At 46.4% G+C, this 24662-nt stretch overlaps 1 protein-coding gene across 1 annotated transcript in view; it reads right to left on the reverse strand.

The window, feature by feature from the left end:
* Nucleotides 1-522: 522 nt before the first annotated feature.
* The window catches only part of CARD11 (caspase recruitment domain family member 11), a 96450-nt gene continuing 72310 nt past the window's right edge, over nt 523-24662 (reverse strand). Inside the window, exons 17-24 of the mRNA XM_083585583.1 lie at nt 22322-22562; nt 18712-18808; nt 17778-17873; nt 16515-16647; nt 14752-14931; nt 12506-12630; nt 3622-3737; nt 523-2977 (exon numbers count right to left, since the gene is read on the reverse strand). Coding sequence (XP_083441709.1) covers nt 2773-2977; nt 3622-3737; nt 12506-12630; nt 14752-14931; nt 16515-16647; nt 17778-17873; nt 18712-18808; nt 22322-22562 — 1193 coding nt within the window. The 3' untranslated portion in view covers nt 523-2772. The remainder of the gene's footprint in view (nt 2978-3621; nt 3738-12505; nt 12631-14751; nt 14932-16514; nt 16648-17777; nt 17874-18711; nt 18809-22321; nt 22563-24662) is intronic.

Below are 24662 nucleotides of genomic sequence, written 5' to 3' on the forward strand. Positions count from 1 at the left end.
TTCTGGTGCAACGGGACACCATGATGGAAACCAGAGCGCACGGAAATGCTGTTTACCTTCCCGCCAGAGCCGTACCTATTTATCTACTTGCACTGAGCTGCGACAGAGCAACAGGAGCTCACCCTGTTGTTCACATTCGAACTGACGACCTTGTGACCATATCTATCTATCTATCTATCTATCTATCTATCTATCTATCATCTATCTATCACACACCCACACCTTTGAATTGTAGAATTGGAAGGGACTCTGAGGATCATCTAGTCCAACCCCTGCAATGCAGGAATATGCAGCTGTCCCACACAGGGATCGAACCTGCAACCTTGGCGTTATCAGCACCACGCTCTTACCAGCACTACGCTCTAACCGGTTATACATTTAGAAATAACCTTCGAGGTTTCCTTCCTCTTCGGTGCAGGTACCAACTTTACCAAAACCACATTTGAGTTATTTTGGAGTTCCTTGCATCTTTCCCTCTCAGCTCACAGCCTGTTGCAATCAGCGAAAGGACTAAAAGCCGCAGCATTTCCAATGGTGCAATTTATTAAAAGAGAGAGAGAGAGACAGAAAGAACGAAAGAGCCTGTTATTTTTATGTGCTCATAAATGTTTATATAGAAGAAAATATGTCAAGTGACAAGGCAGCTTGCTATGGGCATGTGGAAAAACTCACTGCTTAATTTAAGATTTTTTAAAGTGGGGGAATTGTTCTAGCTGCCAGCTCCAAAGCCCGTGGCAATCTGTATTCTTCAAAGGACTGGACGGGGAGAGTGCACGGTGACTGAACGCGGAGGGCACAATCTGCCAGGCGCAGCTGTGCAACCTTAATTTATTTTAGCCCATTGAGGTGCACAGGCACATAGAAGCACATGGCTGGAGGGCCTGGCGGACCGTTCTGTTTACACTACAGACAGCCAAGGTTTCTAAGGCCAAAGCACTGTGATATCACTTTAAACATTCATGGCTCCCACCAAAGAATCCTGGGAGCTGTCATTTCCTACGGGTGCTGAGAGTGAATAGGAGACCCCTCTTCTCCTCCCGGAACCACAATTCCCAGACTTTCCTGTTACACTGCTCTGAGAAATGTAGTTCTTTTAGGGGAATAGGCGATCTCCCATCAACTCTCAGCATCCTTCACGAATTACAGCTCCCAGAATTCCTTGGGGCACGCCATGACCGTTTAAAGCGGAATCATAGCACTTGCTATGTCAGGTGTGAATGTGACCTAAGGCAAAAGGCATATCTCAGGCATAGACAAACTCGGCCCGGCAGATGTTTTGGGACTACAACTCCCATCATCCCTAGCTAACAGGACCAGTGGTCAGGGATGATGGGAGTTGTAGTCCCAAAACACCTGGAGGGCTGAGTCTGCCTGTGCCTGGCATATCTGCACTATGGACTTCAGCTGGTTTAAACAGGAGAGCTCCAGCTAAACCACTCGCCGTTTCTCGTCAACGTTTTTGGCAGTGCTGAGAAAGGCCTTCCCCTTTGCAGCAAGCTTGCGACGCTCCTTGGGGATACACCCATCTATTCATTTGCGTTGCCCTGCTCTCTGTGGACCTTGGCGATGTCATCACACAGTGGCAGCTGATTGGCTATGCCGAGATGTAGCCATCTTGCACTTCGTGATCCCTCACTGGGTGGGACCACGGGGGTGGAATGCTCACTGGGTGGCATCACACATATTAATCTATAGAGGAGGCGGCAGTCATCGTCGGAGCTGGGGGTGGGCGGGAGAACTCTGCCAAAGCTGCAACAGCCCCTGCTGTGGAAAGCCATGATGCAGAACAGGGTTGGGGGAAAAATGTGAATGTTTGCAGAGATGAAGTATGTGAAATATTTCTGCTTTTCCAAGATTGATGACTCTTCTATCTGAAAACTGAAAAATGCAGAGTACGGTGGTACCTCGGGTTAAGAACTTAATTCGTTCCGGAGGTCCATTCTTAACCTGAAACTGTTTTTAACCTGAGGTACCACTTTAGCTAAGGGGGCCTCCCGCTGCCGCCACGCGATTTCTGTTCTCATCCTGAAGCAAAGTTCTTAACCAGAGGTACTATTTCTGGGTTAGCGGAGTCTGTAACCTGAAGCATCTGTAACCTGAGGTACCACTGTATTCCATGCAGTAGCACAAAACAGCCTTTCCCAAACCTGGGCAAACTCTGGTTGTGATGTTGTGATGCCATGGGGGGCAGGAGGGAAGGAGTAGGACGTTAGGGATCTAAGAATTTTAAGTTCTTTGGTGGAAGTTGTGGCAACCTGGCATGAAACTGGTTATGTATTTTGTAGTGAAATAGAAGCGCTGAGCAGCCTGAAACCTCTTCTGTGGAATACATTCATTCGTGGTCGGCATGTGGGGTCTCTCCAAAGAGACTATGTCAGTGCAGGGAGGTGGCGCAGGGTGCGGCCAGTTCTTCCCAGCAACTGCAGAAGCCCTCTTAGTGTGTCTCCCATGTTGAGAACTGCAGCAAGAAGCTTTGAACTTCTCTTTGAGATCTCCATCCTTCACTCACGGCTGTTCTGGAAGAGGCAAGTGTCAACTCCTCTGAGTGACACAATCCTGGTCGAAATCCTAAAGAGGCATCTGGGATGCCCGTTGCTGTGCGCTCAGAGCCTTTGATTCCTCTCTCATGCTCCACCTTCTGCCAGTTGTCGAGAGTCCCTGCCACTGCTATGGATGGAACCAGGGCTCTACATCAGAGGTATCTCAGAGCCTCCAGCGCAGCTCTTTGAAACGACCAGCTAGTTCCTCATTGTCCGCACCCCCTGTTGGGCTTCACAACTGATCCTCGTCGATCCAGATGGTCTTCTGCTGTTCTTCCCAAACCTTCTCCTTGATGATCCGCAGGAGGTCCTCAATGCTGCTCCAGGCATCGGCCTCCAAAGAGGAGTAAAGGCACGGCAAACCCTCCAGCTCTTTTTCATTCTGGCGGCATGTCCGTAATAATTCGTCCTCAACCAATGGGTTTGGGAGCAGCTTCCTGTTTCATGCAAGGAAACCAAAGGAGATATGCATTTAATACGTATGTAGGTGCACCCAGCCTCTTTTCCCTTCCATTCGAACAAATCCCCCAACTTCTTTTCGCACTCCTGAGCCAACCCCCTCCCCCACAAAAAAGCAAAATACTAGGAAGCGTTTAGGCCTGATTCTTTCATGAATGCACCTGTATGACACTTAAGGGTGGGAAAATATGTCAGTTTTGGTTCCTTTTAGCTTCTCATTTTTCCAAGTTTAAGTTCCGTTCCCCACAGCTTCAATTAAAAAAAGAAATCCTCATGAAAATTCGCCAGTACTTTCATGTGAATTTTGCACGACACAATTTTGCAGTCCAACTTCCCCGAATGCAATGCGGTTTGTATCATGCATTTTTTTTTACACTCAGTTTTGGGCACACTTCCCAGAGTTCTCTGTGAAGAAGGATTAACTGTTAAACCACTCTGAGACTTGTAGCTCTGGGAGGGAACTTGTGGGTTATCCAAACATCTCTCGGCACCTTTCTCAAAGTGCTCCCAGAAGCCTCTGGGGGAACCCACGACAGTTTCAAGTGGTAGGATATTGCTTTAAACAGGTGGCGTGAAAGTGGAGCCATGTGCGTTGTGAATGTGGTATTGAATTGCACCATACCTGAACTTCTTGATATTTTTTTCTGAGACTTTAATAAAGAGAACAATAGGATATATCCTGGCTTTGATTAAATCCTTTGTGCAGCCGATCCCAGCTTCAAGCAGGCAATGTTTGTTCTGTAAACAGGAAGTCAGGAAAAGGACTTTGGTATGCACATCTTGGGGCTTGTAAGCACACAATCTCAAACAGATCAGGCCAATTGTCCTTCTGATCAAATGGCTTTGTGTGTCAACCTTCCCTTTGAAGTTGGCCAAGAACTTGCCCCTCTTGTCCTTTAGCCCGGCTATTTCTACCTACAACATTCGCTCTTCCAGCTCTGCTCTCTTAAATGACTCTGCCTATCTTCCTTTGCGTCTACTAAGCCTGGTGCCCCCACCACCCTCACGCAGCCACATCTTGCCAAACTCATCTTTATCACAAGGCCATTGTGGGGACCCAGGAGTGGGGAACCCCCCAAAGCACAGCTGCTGGAAACCACAGGAGGGGAGAGTTGCTCTTGTGCTCAGATCCTGTGTGCTGGTTTCCCACAATAGCCGACTGTTCAGCTACTCCGAGAATGAGATGGACCACTGGACTGATCTGGCAGGCTCTTCTAAAGTTCTCAGTCTATGGCTGGTGCCAGTTCTGTGGCTCACCCCAACCCCTGGCCCCAACCCTCCATAAAGCACCGTGTTACTTGGATGATGCTGCATCACTAAAGATTTTGGCAGTCCATCGACAAAACCCATCCTTTCTCTCACCACAGGATAACTTGCTGCAAAGGCCCCCTTTCCAAAAGAGAATTAACTGATCTGAAGGCGGGGATTATGTCAAAATGAAGGTAGCATGTACCAAACGTACCGACATAATTGAACTTTGTTTGCTCAGTTGCAACATGTTCTGTAATTACTTCTCAAAAGAAAGAGAAAAACCCTCCACCACTCTCGTCTGGCTGTTTGTTCCCTGCTGCGTAACAAGCATCCGGCATTTCATGCCATCTGTTTGGGTTTGACATTATAATCTTTGTTCTACACATCATTGTCTCTTTCCGCAGCTCAGACCCTCCTTGTGTGTGTGTGTGTGTGTGTGTGTGTGTGTGTGTGTAGCTCTCTCTCTCTTTAACAGGTTCCCATCCTTTCCATATCGGTGCATGAAAACCCAGCGAATGAAACCTAAAAGTGAATTTGAGAACTGAAGGGTGCTTGGCTGTGTCAAGGTGGATCACACAACAAAGGACTGGAAAAAAAGTGGAGGGAGAGTGAAAGAGAGAAGGGAGAGCTGATAATGGAAAAAAGACGAAGAATGGAAAGAGAAAAAATTAATTGTGAAGAAAAGTACATTTCATTATCAAACTAGGAAGAGAGTGACAGAAAGGAGAATAAGAGAAGGATCCCACACCATTCTATGTATCTTCCTATATACATAAAAACGTAATGCTGTCATCACACAGCCTCCATTGAAGGATTTGTATTGCTGCATCACAGTCCTAGATGTGCAAGAAGTCAGTAATCAGTGGAGATTAGAAATTGTTTCCAGAGGTATTTTAAACAACTATATACACAAGGGTCACAGAAAGAAATTGATATAGATCGATTCTTGAAAATAAACGGACTACAAAAAATCTCTCAAGAAAACAAGCTAATGCTGAATTATAAAATAACTGAACAGGAGGTAGAAGGTGCCATCCAGAATATGCAACTGGGTAAATCTCCAGGGCCGGACGGCTTAACTTCAAGATACTATAGATCCTTGAAAAATTGGATAATACAACCACTAAAGGAAGTTTGTAATGAAATTTTGGAAGGGAAAAAAGCACCAGAGTCGTGGAAGGAAGCTTATATTACACTTATACCGAAAACTGAGTCTGAGAAGACACAGCTTAAGAATTACCGCCCCATATCTCTGCTTAATGTGGATTATAAAATTTTTGCAGATATTTTGGCTAAAAGATTAAAAAAAGTATTAGTGGAAGAGATACATAAAGATCAAGCAGGCTTTCTCCCGGGCAGACACTTGTCTGATAACACGAGAAATATAATTAACATTTTAGAAAAATTACAAGTGAATATTAATACCAAGGCAGTTTTGATATTTGTGGACGCGGAGAAAGCTTTTGACAATATTTCCTGGAGTTTTATGAAGAAGAACCTACAGGGGATGGGGGTTGGTCAAGGTTTTGGAAATGGTATAGGTGCAATATATTCTGAACAAAAGGCCAAACTAATTGTTAATAATGTGGTGACGGAGGAATTTAAGATAGAGAAAGGGACACGACAAGGTTGCCCAATTTCCCCATTGCTTTTTATATCGGTCCTGGAGGTCCTCTTAAATATGATTAGAAGGGACCAATTGGTTAAGGGTATACAAGTTGGAGCCAAACAGTACAAATTGAAAGCATTTGCAAATGACTTAGTATTGACATTACAGGAGCCAGAATCTAGTACTAAAAGAGTATTGGAACTGATTCAAGAATTTGGTCAGGTTGCAGGATTTAAGTTGAATAAGTTAAAAACTAAGGTTTTAGAGAAAAATCTAACAGTGATTGAGAGAGAGAGGTTTCAGAAGGAGACAGGTTTAACATTGGTTAAGAAAGTGAAATACCTGGGGGTTAATATGACAGCTAAGAATGTGAATTTATTCAAAGATAACTATGAAAAATGCTGGACGGAAGTGAAAAATGATTTAGAAATATGGTCAAATTTGAAGCTTTCATTGCTAGGCCGTATTGCTGCGATAAAAATGAATGTATTGCCAAGAATGTTGTTTTTGTTTCAAACACTGCAAATTTTGGATAAAATGGACTGTTTCAAGAAGTGGCAGAGAGATATTTCTAGATTCGTCTGGAAGGGCAAGAAGCCCAGAATAAAATTTAAAATACTAACGGATGCAAAAGAAAGAGGTGGATTTGCCCTGCCAGACCTTAAACTTTAGTATGAATCAGCCGCATTTTGCTGGCTGAGAGAATGGCTGCTTCTTGAAAACACAGACATTTTGGACTTAGAAGGTTTCAACAATGTATTTGGGTGGCATGCATATCTGTGGTATGGCAAGGTCAAAGCACATAAAGCATTTAAAAACCATATTGTCAGGAAAGCATTGTTTAATGTCTGGACAAGATATAAAGACCTACTTGAAAATAAAACCCCAAGGTGGCTGTCACCGATGGAAGCGAAGGCTCAGAAAAAGCTCAGTATGGAGGCTAAATGGCCGAAATATTGGGAAATTTTGGAGCAAGAGGGAGATAAATTGAAATTGCAGAGCTTTGAAAAACTAAAAGACGAAGTGTGAGATTGGCTTCATTATTATCAAATAATGGAGGCATACAATTTGGACAAGAAAATTGGCTTCCAGGTGGAAAAATCAAAATTGGAAACAGAACTGTTAGATCCCAAAACTAAGATTCTGTCAAGAATGTATAACTTGCTGTTGAAATGGAACACTCAGGATGAAATGGTGAAATCTGCTATGATTAAATGGGCACAAGATGTGGGACACAACATTATGCTGGCTGACTGGGAACAGTTATGGACCACAGGTATGAAGTTCACGGCATGTAATGCCTTAAGAGAGAATATTATGAAAATGATATACAGGTGGTACATGACACCAGTCAAGCTCGCAAAAATATATCATTTGCCTGATAATAAATGCTGGAAATGTAAAGAGACTGAAGGTACATTCTTTCACCTTTGGTGGACATGCCCAAGGATTAAGACTTTCTGGGAGATGATCTATAATGAAATGAAAAAGGTATTTAAATATACCTTTCTGAAGAAACCAGAGGCCTTTCTCCTGGGCATGGTCGGCCAATTGGTGCCAAAGAAGGATAGAACTTTTTTTATGTATGCCACAACAGCAGCAAGAATACTCATCGCAAAGTATTGGAAGACACAAGATCTACCCACCCGGGAAGAATGGCAGATGAAGGTGATGGAGTACATGGAACTGGCGGAAATGACTGGCAGAATCCGAGACCTGGGAGAAGAGTCGGTAGAAGAAGATTGGAAGAAATTTAAAGACTATCTACAGAAACATTGTAAAATTAAGGAATGTTAGAAGGATGCTGGAATGAAGTTATGTGCTTTTAGCAGTAATGTTACAAAGGAGTATGTAAAAATGGATTGTTAACAGGTGAGAATGTAAAGTTATAATATATTAAGATAAATTATTAAGATAAAAGCAAAAATGGAAAGGATTTGCTGAAATAACTAATTGAACTGGAATACAAAAAAGGGAGGTGTGAGGAGGTCAGGGAAACAAGTAAATGAAAGACAAGACATGGAAAGATTGATTTGTTTTTAATTGTTTTTATTTTTCTGTATTTTGTATTTTTGCTTCTTTTTTTCTTTCTTATTTTTGTAACTTTTTTGAAACTTTAATAAATATTATTTTTTAAAAAAAGAAAAAAGTCAGAGCACAAACCCCACTGGAAGATTTCTAGAGCAACATCAGGGTGAGGCAGAAGAGCAAAAGAGAAGGCAGGTTGTACAACACCAGTGGGGATGGCATGGGGTGGGAGGGGAGGGAGACCGACTGGCGGAAAGTGGTGGTTTAAAACAGCTGCAGAAGTTTGGGTAAAGCAGGGACGGAGGGAACTGACAGGGAACAATGGCAGAGTTTTGTGTCAAGTACCTTCATACAATGGAATATTTGAGAAGGAGAAGCACTAGGAGGTTAATGCGGTGGGGTGAAGCTTCTAGTCTAGTATATGTATCTGCAAATAGTGAACTATGAGCATGTATTTATGTGGACAAAAGGGCACCACCAAGGCAAAAGAAGAGAGTAGCAGCAGGTTTGGAGGAAACTCAAGATTGGCAGAACTACAACAACATTCTTCCCCCAAGGGGGAGGATCCAACAGGAACTGGGCATGCTTAGTGAGCATGCTCCCCAACTGGGGTGGGAGTGGAATGGAGTATTATGGAAGGTGGTGTGGCTAAATGGCTGGAACATTGCACAGGAGTGCTATGCTGCAACATTCTGTTGCAGTCCCCAATTATTATTATTATTATTATTATTATTATTATTATTATTATTATTATTATTTCTTACCTGCCCTTCACTTTAAGGTGGGTTACGGCAATTAAAAAATAAAATATGAAAAACAGTTTTAAACAAGAATAGGGTTATCTAGTCTGTGAGATTCTGAAAAGAGACAGTGCCCAAAATTCTGCGGGAGTTTGAGGTGGTTGGGAAGGGAGCGAGAGACCACAGGGCCTGATAAATTGTTTCATGGTCTAATAGTTTATCCTGATTTGTGATTAGCACTGCATGTGGTTTATTTAGTCATATGGCAATGTTTGCTGTCATGCATATTTTCAGTAATTATTCCTCTTTTATGTTTTCTTTTGTGGTTTTTTTTTAAACCTGATGCTCTTCTTTGTCTCTGGAGAATAGTTACAACCTGTTCAGCAGCTGAAACTGAGGGAGGAAACGATGACAGCTGACTTTTATAGGAAAGGGACAGCTGGTAAGCCTTCTTCCACTCTCACCCCAGTTGGGGAGCAATCCCACCAAGAATGCCCAGTGTTGCCCTGGAAAAATATATGCCTTAAATTCTCAGTAGCCATTCCACCCGGCTTCCTCAGAGGGAGGATGGAGTAAGGCTTGGAGGAAACATGACCCCCTAACTGGGCTTCTCCCCTTGCTTGTGACTCTCTCCCAGTCAGCCATGGTTGCCTCCTGGGGCAGAGGTGTTGGGGTGTCCAAATGAAAACTCAGAGTAGGCAGGTACAAAATGTTCCTCCGGCAGCATGAGGACAAGTCTCCAGAGACCTACACACAAGGGAGATGCCTGATTCCTCAAGTTCTCTGGATCATGGCCAGGAAGGGGTGAGACAGCATTCCCAACTATTATAAGCGGCTCCCTTGAAGTCTAAGCAGTGCTGAAGCAACACCTCTACTCTCTGTTGGACAGCTCCTCTGTTATCTCTCCCTCTCCCTCTCCCGGGACACCTATTACAGTGGGGGCTCGCCAATGTGGTGCCCGTGGGCACCATGGTGCCCTTGAGGTCTTTCGCTGGTGCCCCTGAAGTCTCTGAGCCCCCCTCCTTGGTTATGATGTGGTTACTCTCTCCCCTCCTTGAAAAGCATAAGGCAGGGGTCAGCAACCTTTTCCTGCCGTGGGCTGGTCCCTTGTCCCTGAGACCATGTGGTGGGCCGGATTATATTTTGGGGGGGAAATGAACCAATTCCTATGTCCTACAAATAACCTAGAGAATAAGACGAGCAATGATGTCAACAACGGAGTTCAAATTGTAAACATCGAAGGAACGATAATAAACAGTAGCGACACCTGAATTGAATTTTTAAAATTTTAAAAGTTGAAACCTGGTCATAAATATAAGCACCAATTCTGTGAATTGGCCATATTTCTACTGTTATTTGTAGCACAATACTACTTTTAATGTCATATTTTTATAAATTGCTTCCTGGTCACTGACCGTATTAAAGATATTTGATTTGATACAAATAACCCAGAGATGCATTTTAAATAAAAGGACACATTCTACTCATGTAAAAACACGCTGATTCCCAGACCGTCTGCAGGCCGGATTGAGAAGGCGATTGGGCCAGATCCGGCCCGCGGGCCTTCGGTTGCCTACCCCTGGCGTACAATGTAAAGGAGGGAGTTGTGACTCTCTTTCCCACTTCCTCTTTCAGCTCTGTATTCTTTCCAGTGCTCAGATGAATTCTATTGGACCTGACTTATGCACAGATCCCTTGGAAAAATGAACTATGAGTGTGCGCACGCACTTTTTCTTCTTGGGCAGGGGTGATCTGGGGGAGTGAGACGGGATCAGAGTGGTTAGCGCCCATGCCATGCCCCATGTGCTCACAGGCCTAAACAGGTTGGTGACCCTTCTATTAGAGTGTTTGGGAAAGATGAAAACCTCTAGTTGGTGGGAGGGTGGAAAATTGTGTGTGTGTGTGTGTGTGTGTGTGTGCAAAAGGCAGTTGGCAGATTCAGAAAACACAGAGAGAACTGGGGCACCTGCACATGTCTTTTTCTTTTTCTAATGTATTTTTATTAAAGATTTTCTTGATTTACAAAGGCATGTGCAATGTCTCTCTCTTGTATTTTTTTCCATGTAACACATTTTTTTTAAAAAAACAAATCGGTTTCATTTGTTGAGACATTAGGAAGAATAGGGGGAAAGAGGTGAAGCGGGGGGAAAGATGAGTGGGGGTGGGGTCGGGTGGTGATGTTTCTATTTTACTTACTATATGTGGGGTTTGGTGTCAGCGTTGCTTGTGTGGGTTCTCTGTTGTTCACTTGTGTTCCTTTGGTGGTGAGAGAGGTTGGGGTTGGCCTAGGGTGTGGCTGTTCATTTGTGGTTGGCTGTGGTGGTCTTTGTTTTCATGTGTGAGTGGGGTGGGTGTTTTGGATTAGGTCAGCCATATTGATTTGCATGCTGTTGGTGGATTTTTGTCATTGTCTTGTTGGGCTATGTATGTGATAAAGACCTGCACATTTGTAACCAGAGACGGGTGAAATTGGGGAGGAGGGTGAGGTTGCTTGGAGAGAGAAGCTACTCAACTTTCTCCTGCTTTGCAGGATTGCTTGTATCCCACCCTTAATGCTACACACACACACACACACACACACACACACACACACCTTACAAAGATACCTTAAGTGCTCCTGTCCTTCCTTTCCCAAAAGAAACAGAACCCAATAGCACTGCGCTGGGAATGGCTCACGGTTTGGGAGAGCCCACCACAAGACCTTCAGCATTACAGAAAAGGCATATGCTCTGCATTGCCCAACAACGTAGGCCTGCCTTCTCCGGTGTAGGGTCCCTCCAGCTGTTTTGGATGGTAACTCCTATGCTGATGCTAATGGGAGTTGTAGTTAAAAAACAGCTGGGGAGAACAAAAGAAGAGCCTGCTGGATCAGCCCAGCATCTTGTTCTCACAGTGGCCAACCAGACGCCCATTTGCCCATTATGGGAAACACACAAGCAGGACTCGAACACAAGAGCAACACTCTCCCATCCCATGGTTTCCAGCAACTGGTATTCAGAAACATCACTGCCTCTGACTATGGAAGCAGAGCAGAGCCAACAGGGTTAGTAGCCACTGACAGCCCTTTCCTCCATGAATTTGTACTGTGGAGTACAGGATCAGGTTCAAGGTGCTGGTTTTAACCTTTAAAGCCCTATACGGTCTAGGACCTTCGTACCTATGGGACCGCCTCTCCTGGTCCCACAGAGGACCTTATGGTCTTCAAACAAAAACATCTTGGATATCCTGGGCCACAGGGAGGTTAGGCTGGCCTCAACCAGAGCCAGGGCTTTTTCGGCTGTGGCCCCGATCTGGTGGAACGCTCTGTCACAAGAGACTAGGGCCCTGCGGGACTTGACATCTTTCTGCAGGGCCTGCAAGACAGAGCTGTTCCACCAGGCCTTTGGCCAAGGCACAGTCTGACCCCCTCCTTCGGTAATCCTCACAGAATGCTAGCCCAATGGTTGCCATTAATTTGATTTTGAATTGATTTTAGAATGAGTTGATTTTAGAATGCATTTCAATTAATTGATTGCGATTTTATGTAAATTGTGTTACTTTTATTGTTGTTAGCCGCTCTGAGCTCAGCTGGGGAGGGTGGGATATAAATAAAAATTATTATTATTATTATTATTATTATTATTATTATTATTATTATTAATGCCACCCTAGTTGGTGGCCATCACTGCCTCCTGTGGAAGGGAGTTCCAAAGTTTAACTCTGTGCTGCATGGAAAAATACTTTTTTAAATCTCAGTTGAATCTTGCAACATTCAATTTCATAGGATGCCCTCCCCCCCCCCCAGGGACGTGGACCTTGGCATTAAAAAAAAGGGTTCCTCGCTCCAGGGTCAGGCCAAAGTACATTGGGGAAGGGTGACCCAGGACTACCCCAGTTACCTTGGCAGCGACCGCTTCAATATTTGCAGTAAAAATGCATTCATGGGTGTGAGGATTCTTCTCGCGGGAATAGATGATTGTTTCTGTCTTTTGCCTCCTACAGAATTCTTCTTTTGTTATGATATCTGGAAAAGAAGGCAGACGAAGACAAACTTTGTAGTAAGCATGGAAGATCTCCAATCATGGTTTGGAGGATCCTCGCCATCATCAAACAACGGCGGCTAACGGACAGACATCACCAAAACCAGGTCACTTTCAGATGCCACCTTGGCAAATAAAGAGCGTTTTGCTTTTATAAGACCTCGAAACACTTCCCCTACTCCTTGATAAACTGGAAGGAACACTCAGAAGGGGCAGACCCTTGCCACACTTTTTCAGAACTTGTTTTAGTAGGAAAGAAAAGAGAATGATAACAAAGAGAGGAATTGTGGTTTGTTTCCCCTGTGCGATAGTCAAGAGGAGGCCATTCATAGTCAATCCAGCTTCTTAACAACCCTTTCAGGTAGGTTAGGTTGAGTGGCTTTTAAAAGTCATCCAGTTGACTTCACAGCTGAGTCGGGGGGATGTAGATCAAAGATCCCCACATCTAAGACCACCATTTCATCTGGTGCACCACACAAGCCCTTATGATGAGATGGAGGCTTTGGACATCCAACTTGCCTCCTTCCTACGTCTGAAACTTGACTTTAATCCAAACTGAGCCACAGTTGATGCTTCAGAAACCCTAAAGTACTGAGATGAATAGGACACAGCATATAAAAGGTGCAGGATAATGATTTGCTCTTGTTATTATCCTCAGATTTACAACTCCAGGGCTTTAGCTGGCAGAGGACATAGCTGGCTGTGTGTTTATCCACAAGCTAGTTAAATCTGCTGAACCTGAGCATGATCTGTTTCAAGAAAATGCACAGGGACTGCCAGGACAGGAGAATAGCTGGGGCTTGTGTGATTGCCAGCCCACCTTGCAGTGTCAGACACCTTTGAAAGGCCGTATTTTGACAATGTGCGCAATATCTGCAACAGATATAACAAATGGATATGCATGAAAAGGGTCTAACAACCCAAGGATTGCGTTGCTTGTTGGAGCAGACCAAGGAGGTGAATCTAATCCAGAACTCAGCAGCAGCCAAATAAATTCTTCTGGGAATTATACAAAGACTGCTTTCAGACAATGGCTGACTTCTACTATTTGTTCCCAGCTTCTGTGTGACATCTATGTATCGGACTACAACTCCCATCAGCCCCAGGCAGCACAGCCATGGAGCTGATGGGAGTTGAGGTCCAAAACTCTGGAGGGCACCAGTTGGGTGAAAACAGATCCAGAGGTGTCTTGCTTCTCAATGTGGGGCACCCTCTTTAGCTATAATGGCCGCCCGCCATGAATTTGTCCAATCTTTATTCAAGGCCACTGGTGCCAGTGTGCGTCCCTTAATCATGACTAGGGCATGATCCTATGCACATTTACTTGGAAAGAAATCCCTACTCTGTTCAGTATGGCCTAAAGAATATGTTGTATTTGTTTGGTTTGAAGCAAGGAAGTTGTGGATCTGTATTGACAGGTTAGGTCAGGCATAGGGAAACTTGGCCCTCCAGATGTTTTGGAACTACAGCTCCCATCATCCCTAGCTAACAGGACCAGTGATCAGGGATGATGGGAGTTGTAGTTCCAAAACATCTGGAGGGCAGAGTTTGCCTATTCTTGGGTTAGGTAGTGCAAGGAACTGGGCAGAGGAGGAATGGTGGAGACCACTTCCCCAGTCTGACCCTTCCAGAGAAGAAGACGGTTCAGAATTACAACAGGGGTTTGAGGGAGGTCACAGCTCAGAGGCAGATGAGGGGGAAAGCTGGGAAATAATGGGAGAAGAGGAGGAGGAAGAGGAACCACCAGGAGGGCAACAGCTGATGGACACGGTGTCTTTAGAAAGCCTTCCAGACCTCCCCTCTCCCAAAATCTGGAGAGCCTTGAAAGTAGTAGAGCAGAAGGCTCAGAAGCAAAGGGCCATCCATAGAAGAGATGACGAATGAGGAAGTGGGAGAAAAAGGGAGTGGAGAGTCGCTCGGGTCAAGGTCATTATTCCAAGAGTCTGCATTCCAAGCCCCTCTCTGTAAATATTGAATAAAAAGCAGATGTAAGGACTTTCCTTGTCTTATCCATTCCTGGCAACCTGCTGTGAGGGTTGTTTCCTCTGTCACCTGACAGGTAGGCATTTAACACACCCAGCAGATGCTCTCCCTGGTGAGATTACCTGGCTTGCATAGATTGAACTCCAGGGCCCCTCCTGAGTTGAGAAGCTTCTGGATGAAGGTCTTGGAGAGCATTGTGGGTGTGAAGAGGACAGGGCGCCGACGGTCACAATGGATGGGTCTCACCGAGCTGTACGGGATCAGGCTGAAGCTCTTGTTGATCTCGCTCACCGAGTCAAACTCTGGGGAGAGAGGGGAGCATTTAAACTCCAGAAATGCACTCAGGGGGCCACTATGAAAAGTCCTAGAGTGGGAAGGGTGGTGACAGAACACAGAGAAATGCATCCATCAGACAAAAGGCTTGGTGGTGACGGGTGCAACAGAACCTACCAGTCTGGCTAGAAAACAAGTGTGTAATGTGCAGGATGTGCAACAGGGTGTCAGAAGAGGTCAAATAATGGATTTGCACAGACCCTGCTTGTTAAATATGGTGCAAAAATTAAAATCTTGCTCAAATTACAGTTTGTTACATTAAAGTGTGTTGGTTATTACCTATATTCTGCACAGTTTCTAAGCATTTAATGAAACCAAAGCCAGACCCCTAAGTTTCAACACCACAGATAAAGTGCACCACAGAGCACTTATCACCTTGCTACTGAAAATCTTTAATGTGGGTTCAATAATAAAACTTCTCCAATGCCCCTGTAGTTTTCTGTGCTTTTAGATTTCACTGCCTTCATATGCTGGAAACTGGAGAGAAAGAGACATGTCTGCTCTGTGCTGGACCCAAAGTTTGGGCTTTGCTGGAATCCTAATAGGGAAGCAGGATTTGCTGGAGAGTTGATGCTGTGAGCCCCTCTATCCCAGGATTTCCCAAACTTGGGTGTCCAGCAGTTTTAGGATTACAGTTCCCAGCATCCCTGACCGCTGGTCCTACTCAGTGGCGTAGCGTGGGGGTGCAGGGGGGGCCGGCCGCACCGGGCGCAACATCTGGGGGTTAGGGTTGGGGCGCAAATCCACGGGTTAGGGGGCGCAAATCCACGGGTTAGGGGGCGCAAATTACTTGCCTTGCCCCGGGTGCTGACAACCCACGCTATGCCACTGGTCCTACTAGCTAGGGATGATGGGAGTTGTACTCCAAAAACAGCTGGAGACCCAAGTTTAGGAAACCCTGCTCTATCCTATATTCAGGTTGTAAAAGGTAAAGGTAAAGGGACCCCTGACCATTAGGTCCAGTCGTGGCCGACTCTGGGGTTGCGGCGCTCATCTCGCTTTATTGGCCGAGGGAGGCAGCGTACAGCTTCCGGGTCATGTGGCCAGCATGACTAAGCCGCTTCTGGCGAACCAGAGCAACACACCTTTTACCTTCCCGCTGGAGCGGTACCTATTTATCTACTTGCACTTTGACATGCTTCCAAACTGCTAGGTTGGCAGGAGCAGGGACCGAGCAGCGGGAGCTCACCCCGTCACGGGGATTTGAACCGCCGACCTTCTGATCGGCAAGTCCTAGGCTCTGTGGTTTAACCCACAGTGCCACCTGCTTCCCTCTTATTCATGTGCAAATAAAACCAAATATTCTAAAGGCTCCACAGTCTCCACTACCCATCATTCCAAGGAAACCAAACCCTGGGTAAGCACAGGATCCCCTGGAAACTGGGGCGGGTGCAACACTGTGTTCACTAGCCAGCAGGGGCACAATAAGGATTTCCTGGTTGCCATTGTCCTGACCACCCCAAACCAACTTTGCTCTCCTTAAGAATTCTCTTCCTGCCAAGTTCCCAGGTGCATCATTGAATGCCAGCCCCTCTGCTGCATAACTTGGTACCTTCAAATCTGTCCAGCAGGGCCTTTGTCACCGGGTGCCCCTCTGTCCTGACCCGCGTGTCTTTCGAAGTGACGATGCGGACTCGCTCGTTGCTGTTCATGCGCTTGTATTTGTTCTCGGACCTGCTGACAAACTGAGAGCAGCGGAGAGACCCTTGTCAAGCCAAGCTTTGTTGGCATTTCTGTTCCTGACACCAAGGCAGGCCACTTGTTGCTTGTCGAACAACCAGGATGGAAGCACAGAGTGGAAGCACTTGCATCCCCATGACAGAGTCATTGGTTTGGGAGCGCAGTACCCTCTGTTCCCATTTAAAAAGAGGCACTTCCTACCCATAACTTGGCCTCATGTGTTTCTCTGGTAGGCAACAATGGGGAAACGGGACTTGCAGAAAATGAGCCATAAGCCAAGGGAACTGCGGTGAAAAAGGCAGGCTTTGGTCCTGAATGCGGTAACTGTGCCCCCAAAGGACCAGGTGCACAGCCTGGGAGTCATTTTGGACTCACAGCTGTCCATGGAGGTGCAGATCAATTCTGTGTCCAGGGCAGCTGTCTACAAGCTCCATCTGGCACACAGGATGAGACCCTATCTGCCCGCGGACCGTCTCGCCAGAGTGGTGCATGCTCTGGTTATCTCCCACATGGACTACTGCAATGCGCTCTACGTGGGGCTACCTTAGAAGGTGACCCGGAAACTGCAATTAATCCAGAATGCGGCAGCTAGACTGGTGACTGGGAGTGGCCTCTGGGACAATATAACACCGGTCCTGAGAGATCTGCATCGGCTCCCAGTATGTTTCTGAGCACAATTCAGAGTGTTGGTGCTGACCTTTAAAGCCCTAAACGGCCTTGGTCCTGTATACCTCAAGGAGCGTCTCCACCCCCATCGTTCTGCCTGGACACTGAGGTCCAGTGCCGAGGGCCTTCTGGCAGTTCCCTCCCTGTGAGAAGCGAGGTTACAGGGAACCAGGCACAGGGCCTTTTCGGTAGTGGTGCCCGCCCTGTGGAATACCCTCCCACCAGATGTCAAGGAAATAAGCAATTATCCTACTTTAAAAAGACATCTGAAGGCAGCCCTGTTTAGGGAAGTTTTAAATGTTTTATGCTGTATCGTGTTTTCAATATTTGATTGGGAGCAGCCTGAGTGGCTGGGGAAACCCAGCCACATGGGCGGGATATAAATAATAAATTATTATTATTATTATTTCATTTGCCAGCTAAAAACATATTTGGCACAAAAGGGATTTTTGGAGAGTTACTTTTCTACCTGTAAGATCTGACCCAAAAGGAAACTGGCCCGAGAGAGGCGAGGGCTGGCTTTGGGGTCACTTGGTGGCATAACCTCTTCCGGCTGCAGTGTATTCTGGTAGAAAAGAAAAACATTGGAGAAAGAATCATCAAGCCTGTTCAATGCACCTTTGTTGGCAGTTCTAGGTCCTAGAATCGTAGAATTGTAGCGTTGGAAGGGACCCTGAGGCTCACCTAGGCCAATCCTCCGCAGTGCAGGTCAAGTGTGGGGAACTTGTGGCCGTCAAGGTATTGCTGGACCCCAAACCCCATCAGTCCAAGCCAGCATAGCTAAGGACCAGGAAGTGTGAGAGGTGCAGTCCAGCAACACATCTCTACTCAGTTTTTGATACCATTGACCGTAGTACCCAGTGCTTTTTTATGGGGGGACACGGGGGTACGCATACCCCTAAACATTTTGTGAATCTAAGTTTGGCCTCATTGAGGGGCAGTATTTCAATATGAGTAGGAAAATGAGAGTAGACCTAAACATTTTTTGGGGGGGGGGGGAAAGCACTGATAGTACCGTTCTGAATCGAACGCTGCAGATTAGAGGCCCCGTTCTAGAGCGGTCTTCTCCTCTCTCCCTCCCAGGGTTCAAAACTTCTGTCAACATGATGAGATCCCCTTGATCTGAAGAATTTCCAGGATGGCAACTGCTGATGGGCTGGATGCGGAGGAGTGGCGGGAGGCACCGGCCAGAGAACCCCCCCAGGGAACCCCCAGAGGAAGAAAACTCTGAGCCAGGGGACTGGTGGTTGGGTGACGATGAGTGGTCAGAGGGAGAAGGAGTAGATTGTGATGAGGACGTGTCAGCAGCAGGAGAGGGAACAGGGTTTAGTGAACCGGAAGATGCTGTGGCAGAGAGCAGCTCAGACTCTAAGGATGAAGCAGACGTGGAATTGGCTACTCACCCGAGGGGTTCGGAGTGTACCGTACGAACTGTCCACCTCATCCTTGTTACCTCTATTCATCAGGCGCTGAAGTTTCACTAGGAGGAGCTGCTGTGCTCTGCAAACCATTGAGATCATTGTCACTAACATATAGGGATTGAGGAGGGATTCGGCCGGTCTGCTTTTTGCAGTGGGCTTACCCAAATTGACAGTCTGGAGCTCGTTGGCAGGTTGGAAAGCAACTCCTGATGGAATTACGTGCTTTCCCAGATTTCACAATGCCGTTTTGCTGAGCAAAAAGTGTGTGTGAAAACACGTTCTTTTACTGTTAAAATGTGTACAGAATGCGAATTTTGCGAATGCGAAAAGGTGCATTGAAAATTATGCATGCATAAAATAATGCATGCAAGTTAAATGCAAACTTTTCATGCGTTATTTCAAAAAATCCATGAAAAGGAGGAAGGAATGGACAAAACAGGGCAAAAAATGAAACAGGATGGACTATCCTTACTAATAGATATATTTTTGTGTTCACTTTCATGTAACATACAGACTGTACTCATTAATTGGCAGGATAACCCCAGTGTAAAATTTAGAGAAGTGCATAAATTTTAAAGGGTAACTAAGTATCTGTTTGTGTATTGCTTTGGGAAGCATGAATTAGGTAGGTTTTGCATTAAAATGCGAACCAAGCCAAATGTTTATCCCATCCCTAGCTCCTTGTTTAAGGCATTTTCAAATGCAAACACACAGAGTTGTCTCATTCCAAGTCCCATTCCATTGGCCACTCTGACTGGCAGCAGAGACTTGAGCGATCACGGGTTGCACAATGGACCTTGTGCAAGAAAACAATGCGCTCTACGACTCCAGTCTCTCAGAAGATTTTTATTGCTCGCAGCCAAAGGCTTTTGCAAAACTCAAACGAGCTCGAAGATATATTAAGCAAACCGCAATTGCAAATACAAATACTGAAAACACCATGTCTATAAAACACAGTAAATAAAAGCCAGAATCGAGGATAAAAAGCAGGCAATGAAAGCAGAGGTGTTTTTTTTAAATGCGTGCACGCACAGAGGCAAAGGAATCAATAATAAAAATCACCCTTAAATCAGGGCATCACCATGACAATGCATAGCTGTCTCTGGAAGCAATTTTGCAAGAATCTTCGAAGCAGCTACTGCAAAGAACAGCTCCCTTAACCCACTGCACCATCGGGGCAGCCAAGCCATTTTCACTGTGTTGCTTCCACTTGCTCTAGTGCGGACAGCCCTCTTATCAGCACCTGGCTTCCTATGACCCACCATATTTGGAACCTGCCCCAAGCCCTTGACTTCAGTTCCCCCAGTGCCTCAGAGTGACACCATGCTGGGTGCCCCAGAGCAATGTGGGAAATCAAAATGGCAGCCCCATTCCCAGCCCCCTTTGGCATGCAGTGAGCACCAACAGGTAAGACAGGGTGGGGCCATCAACATCAGATGGGGGCTGTCCCAGCAACCACTCAATGCAGAACTCGAAGTTGTAGCTTCTGTGGAAATGCTTGTTGAGAAAGAAGAAGAAGAAGAGGAGGAGGAGGAGGAGTTTGGATTTGATATCCTGCTTTATCCCTACCCTAAGGAGTCTCAAGGGACGTGGGTGGAGCTGTGGGTTAAACCACAGAGCCTAGGGCTTGCCGATCAGAAGGTCGGCGGTTCGAATCCCCGCGACGGGGTGAGCTCCCGTTGCTCGGTCCCAGCTCCTGCCAACCTAGCAGTTCAAAAGCACGTCAAAGTGCAAGTAGATGAATAGGTACTGCTCTGGCGGGAAGGTAAACGGCGTTTCTGTGCTCTGCTCTGGTTTGCCAGAAGCGGCTTAGTCATGCTGGCCACATGACCCGGAAGCTGTACGCCGGCTCCCTCGGCCAATAAAGCGAGATGAGCACCGCAACCCCAGAGTCGGCCACGACTGGACCTAATGGTCAGGGGTCCCTTTACCTTTACTAAGGAGTCTCAAAGTGGCTAACAATCTCCTTTCTCTTCCTCCCTCACAACAAACCCTCTGTGAGGTGAGTGAGGCTGAGAGACTTCAGAGAAGTGTGACTACCCCAAGGTCAGCCAGCAGCTGCATGTGGAGGAGCTGAGACGCGAACCCGGTTCACCAGATTACGAGTCTACTGCTCCTAACCACTACACCACACTGGCTCACACAGCCAGAATGCAGTTAAAAGGCCCAGCAGATGCTGCACAAGCAAATATATTGATCCAGCAACGACACGCCCCTTGCAACCCTTCCAACGAATGGGGTTGGCACAACTTGGCATGGCAAGCAGTTCTGGTCCTTAGACTGGCAAAGCCACCTGAGAGTTGTCCAGGAAGGCAGGATCTGCTCCGTCTGTGTTGGCATCTCTGCAAGCCAGGTGATGGAGGGGTTGTCACCGTGGACAGACAAAGCAGGGCAACAACATCCCCTGGATAGGTGGGACTGGATGTGGCTTTTGAAAACTCAAGGCGGAGTTGGTGGGGCAATGGACAAAGTGATTGAGCAGGAACTGGGCCCCTAGAGCTCCAGGAATGGGAGGGGAGCCCATGGCTTGTGCAGCAGGGAGGGATGAAACAGGGGTGGAGGGAAGAGAACACACAGTGCATAGCTGAACTATGGAACTCACTTCCACAGGAGGCAGCGATGGTCACCAGCCTGGATGGCTTTCAAAGAGGACTGGGCAGATTAATGGAGGAGAGAGCAATTGATGGCTGCTGGGAATGACAGCTCTGCTCTGCCTTCACGGCCAGTTACTGGAAGCCACAGGAAGGGGGAATGTTATTGTGCTTAAATCCTGCTTGTGTCAGGGACCGTGCTGAGGAGGGTTGCACTGAGGAGGAATGGTGGGAGCCTCCCCCTCCCCCTCCCCCTGAATCTTCCCAGGAGCAGGACAGTATAGATTTGGAACAGTGGTTTGCAGAAGGACATAGTTCAGAAGGCAGAAGCTGGGAAATACTGGATGGTGAACAGCTAGGAGAAGAGACACTGGAAGGGAGAGGGTTAACAGATTCACAGTCTCTAGACAGCCTTCCTCCACTGCCCTCCCCAAAGTCAAGAAGGGCTCAGAAAGTGGTACAACAGAAAGCACAGAGAGTACAAACTCAGATTACGAGACGCAGAAGTGACATAGATTGATAGGGACCAAAGGGGGTGGCATCCTTAATTGGGAGCACCGCCATTACTATGAGATGTGTTCTTTGTTCTCTTGCCATGATTATTAAAGTTTCTAACTGGTAAGATGACTCCTTTTCCTTTGTTCTGCTTATCTACTGCCAAGGGGGAGGAAGCCAATTCCCCGAAGCCTGACACTTATGGGTTTCCCACAGGCATCTATCTAGTTGGCTACTGTGAGAAGAGGATGCTGGATGAGCCATTGGCCTGATCCAGCAGCCTATTCTTATGTTCTTATGAGAGGGAACCCTCTCCAGCATCCATTGCCTCAGGCTCTCCCAGCCCAGGCAGACGCCTTTCCAGCCCACAAGATCCTGGGGTCATCTATCTGCCCCCCTCTTCTCTGCCCCAGACCAAACAGCCCCCCACCAGAGGACACTTTGCCCACATCCCTATCTCAAACCCAGAGCTGGCCCCGAATGTGAAAATCGGGATTTGTGCTCACCTGCTGTAATTGGGGATGGTCCCTGATTCTAAATCCTTGTCCGTGAAGGGGTCAACTCTGGCACAAAGCCACTCGCACTTGCCATAATACATGGTGTCCAGGACGTGCAGGATCTCGTCACATTTCACAGACAGGGAGCAGCAGTCCAGCTGGCTGGTGATGCTCAGGTTGAGGCGGATGTAGAAGGAGTCTCCGGACGTGACCAGGCCTTCCTCGATTTCGGACACCAGCTTCCGGTAACCTGCAGCAGGAAGGATCTGGGCTCAGCTGACCATGCGGACCCAGCGGGGAGTTGCCAGTTGGGTTCAGCCTAGTCAAATGGCTTGACTACACCTGATGCTGACTGTCTCGCTTGCAAGCAAGGCTGGCCCAAGACATTTTGCCGCCTGAAGCGAATCAGAAAATGGAGCAGTAAAGGCTATTTATGTTTGTGACCAAGGCTGCTGGGATTTTATTGGCCCAGAGATGGAAAGATGATAAAGTCCCGACCAGAGAAGATTGGCAGATTAAGTTGATGGATTATGCCGAAACAGCAAAAATGACCGGAAGAATAACACTTGTAGTTTAACGGTGAATTTTGGATTTAATGGAGATGTAAAAGATTTGGATTATTAAAAAAGATGCAGGAGGAAATGACTGACAATAGGACCCACAAAGGGGAGGAGGGAAGTCCAGGAGATTCCTTGGAATCTTGTTTTTATGTTGTATGTTGGATATGTGATTGTAAAACTGTAATTTGAAAAACTATATATATATATATATATATATATATATATATATATATATATGTGTGCAAATTAGAAAATGGCTCCCCCGAGAATCTCAGCCAGCAGCACATGGGCTCATTCCCATATGGGATGAACTCAAACTCTGTCCTGTAACTCCAAGCTTAAGCCTGCCTTCAGGGAACCAACTGTGAACTGAATGTGAGTAAACTTCTTATTATTTTTAAAGAAGGGGAAATTACCAGGAATAACCCAATCTGGACAAAGCCAGATTGGATTGCTTAAGTAAAGAGATTCAAACAAACCTACCAACTAGCTTCCTGCTATATACTGGGGAATGTACTCTGCTACTGACTCACAAGCGTGCGTGAGGAAGGGTAATATTTAATCAATATATCCTCTCGTAGTATCCACAACATTCCCATAGAGAGTAAACCTGCAACCTTGGCGTTATCAGTGCCATGTTCTAAGCAACTGAGCTACTCTGGTTGAGAGGTTGGGGAAGCCCCTGGCCCTTCACTTGCCTGCCCTGCCTCTTCCTCCTCTTCTTTTTTGACCCCTCCTGTGCCCTCCCTCCAGCTCTGAAGCTTCCTCTGCTTGTCTCCTGGCTGGCACAGTTCCTGACCACTCCCTGGCCCCTTCTTCCCAGTCAGACTCCAGCCCCGCTTCCCCCGGCGCACACTCACAAGCATCTTGCTCGTCCCTGACAGTGGAGCAGCTCTCTAGTGTCTCAGGCAAACAAATATCTTAACCCCCTGCCACCTGACGCCCGGAGATGAGGTAATTGAACCCTGCATGCAAAACAATCACTCCACAAATGAGCTCCAGGCTCGTTCATTAGGCAGCCCACTTTGAACCTAGCAGCTAGAAGGCACGGAGAAATCTTTCCAGCTGGCATACAGCATTTATATAAAGAGAACCTCTCATAAAGAACAGGTACCCTGACCCCGTTTTCTGGCAGCTATTCATGTGAGTGCTGTCAGTGGAAGTAAAAAATAAAACAAAGCGGAAGGTTTACATCTTTGAAAGTGCGCTGTGATTTCTTCTTTGTGCGCACGTGCATGGTGTAAAGTGCAGCTCAATCATTTCATAATTAACTCTAATTGGCACCTCGCACAATCTGATTCTTGCTTTTTGCTCCTGCCAAGTCTAACATTCATTTTTATGTTTGAAAACATGAAAGGAGAGGAGTGGGAGAGTTTGGGAGGGGAGGGGAGAGAAAGAGGGAGGATACTTTCCCGGGGAGAAATTCCACTTTCTGAATTCCCCTGACCCCCTGCACTGGCAGAGGCCAAGTACATCTTCCGCAGAGTTTAAAAAATTGATTTTCGAGCTATTTTAAAGCGTTTTCTGCAATATGCCCACTGCTGTGATGTTCCGATTCTTTGGGTGACAGCTGTGTGGTATTTCTGTAACTCTTCAAAATATCTTGTTTAAATGGCAGTGGGTCAAAAGGAGAAAGGAAGAAAAGAGGATGGTTGTGATCACACAAATTGTGGTGTCTGTGCGTATAAGCCACCCATTGAAGTCCCAGCCCAAATGATTGTTGACTCAGTGGGGTCACAGCCCAGAATCCAGACTCAGGTGCTTTTGAATATGAACATCAAGGAGCTCAA

This window comes from Podarcis filfolensis (assembly GCF_964270895.1).
Source record: "Podarcis filfolensis genome assembly, chromosome: 14".
Taxonomy (NCBI): Eukaryota; Metazoa; Chordata; class Lepidosauria; order Squamata; family Lacertidae; genus Podarcis; species Podarcis filfolensis.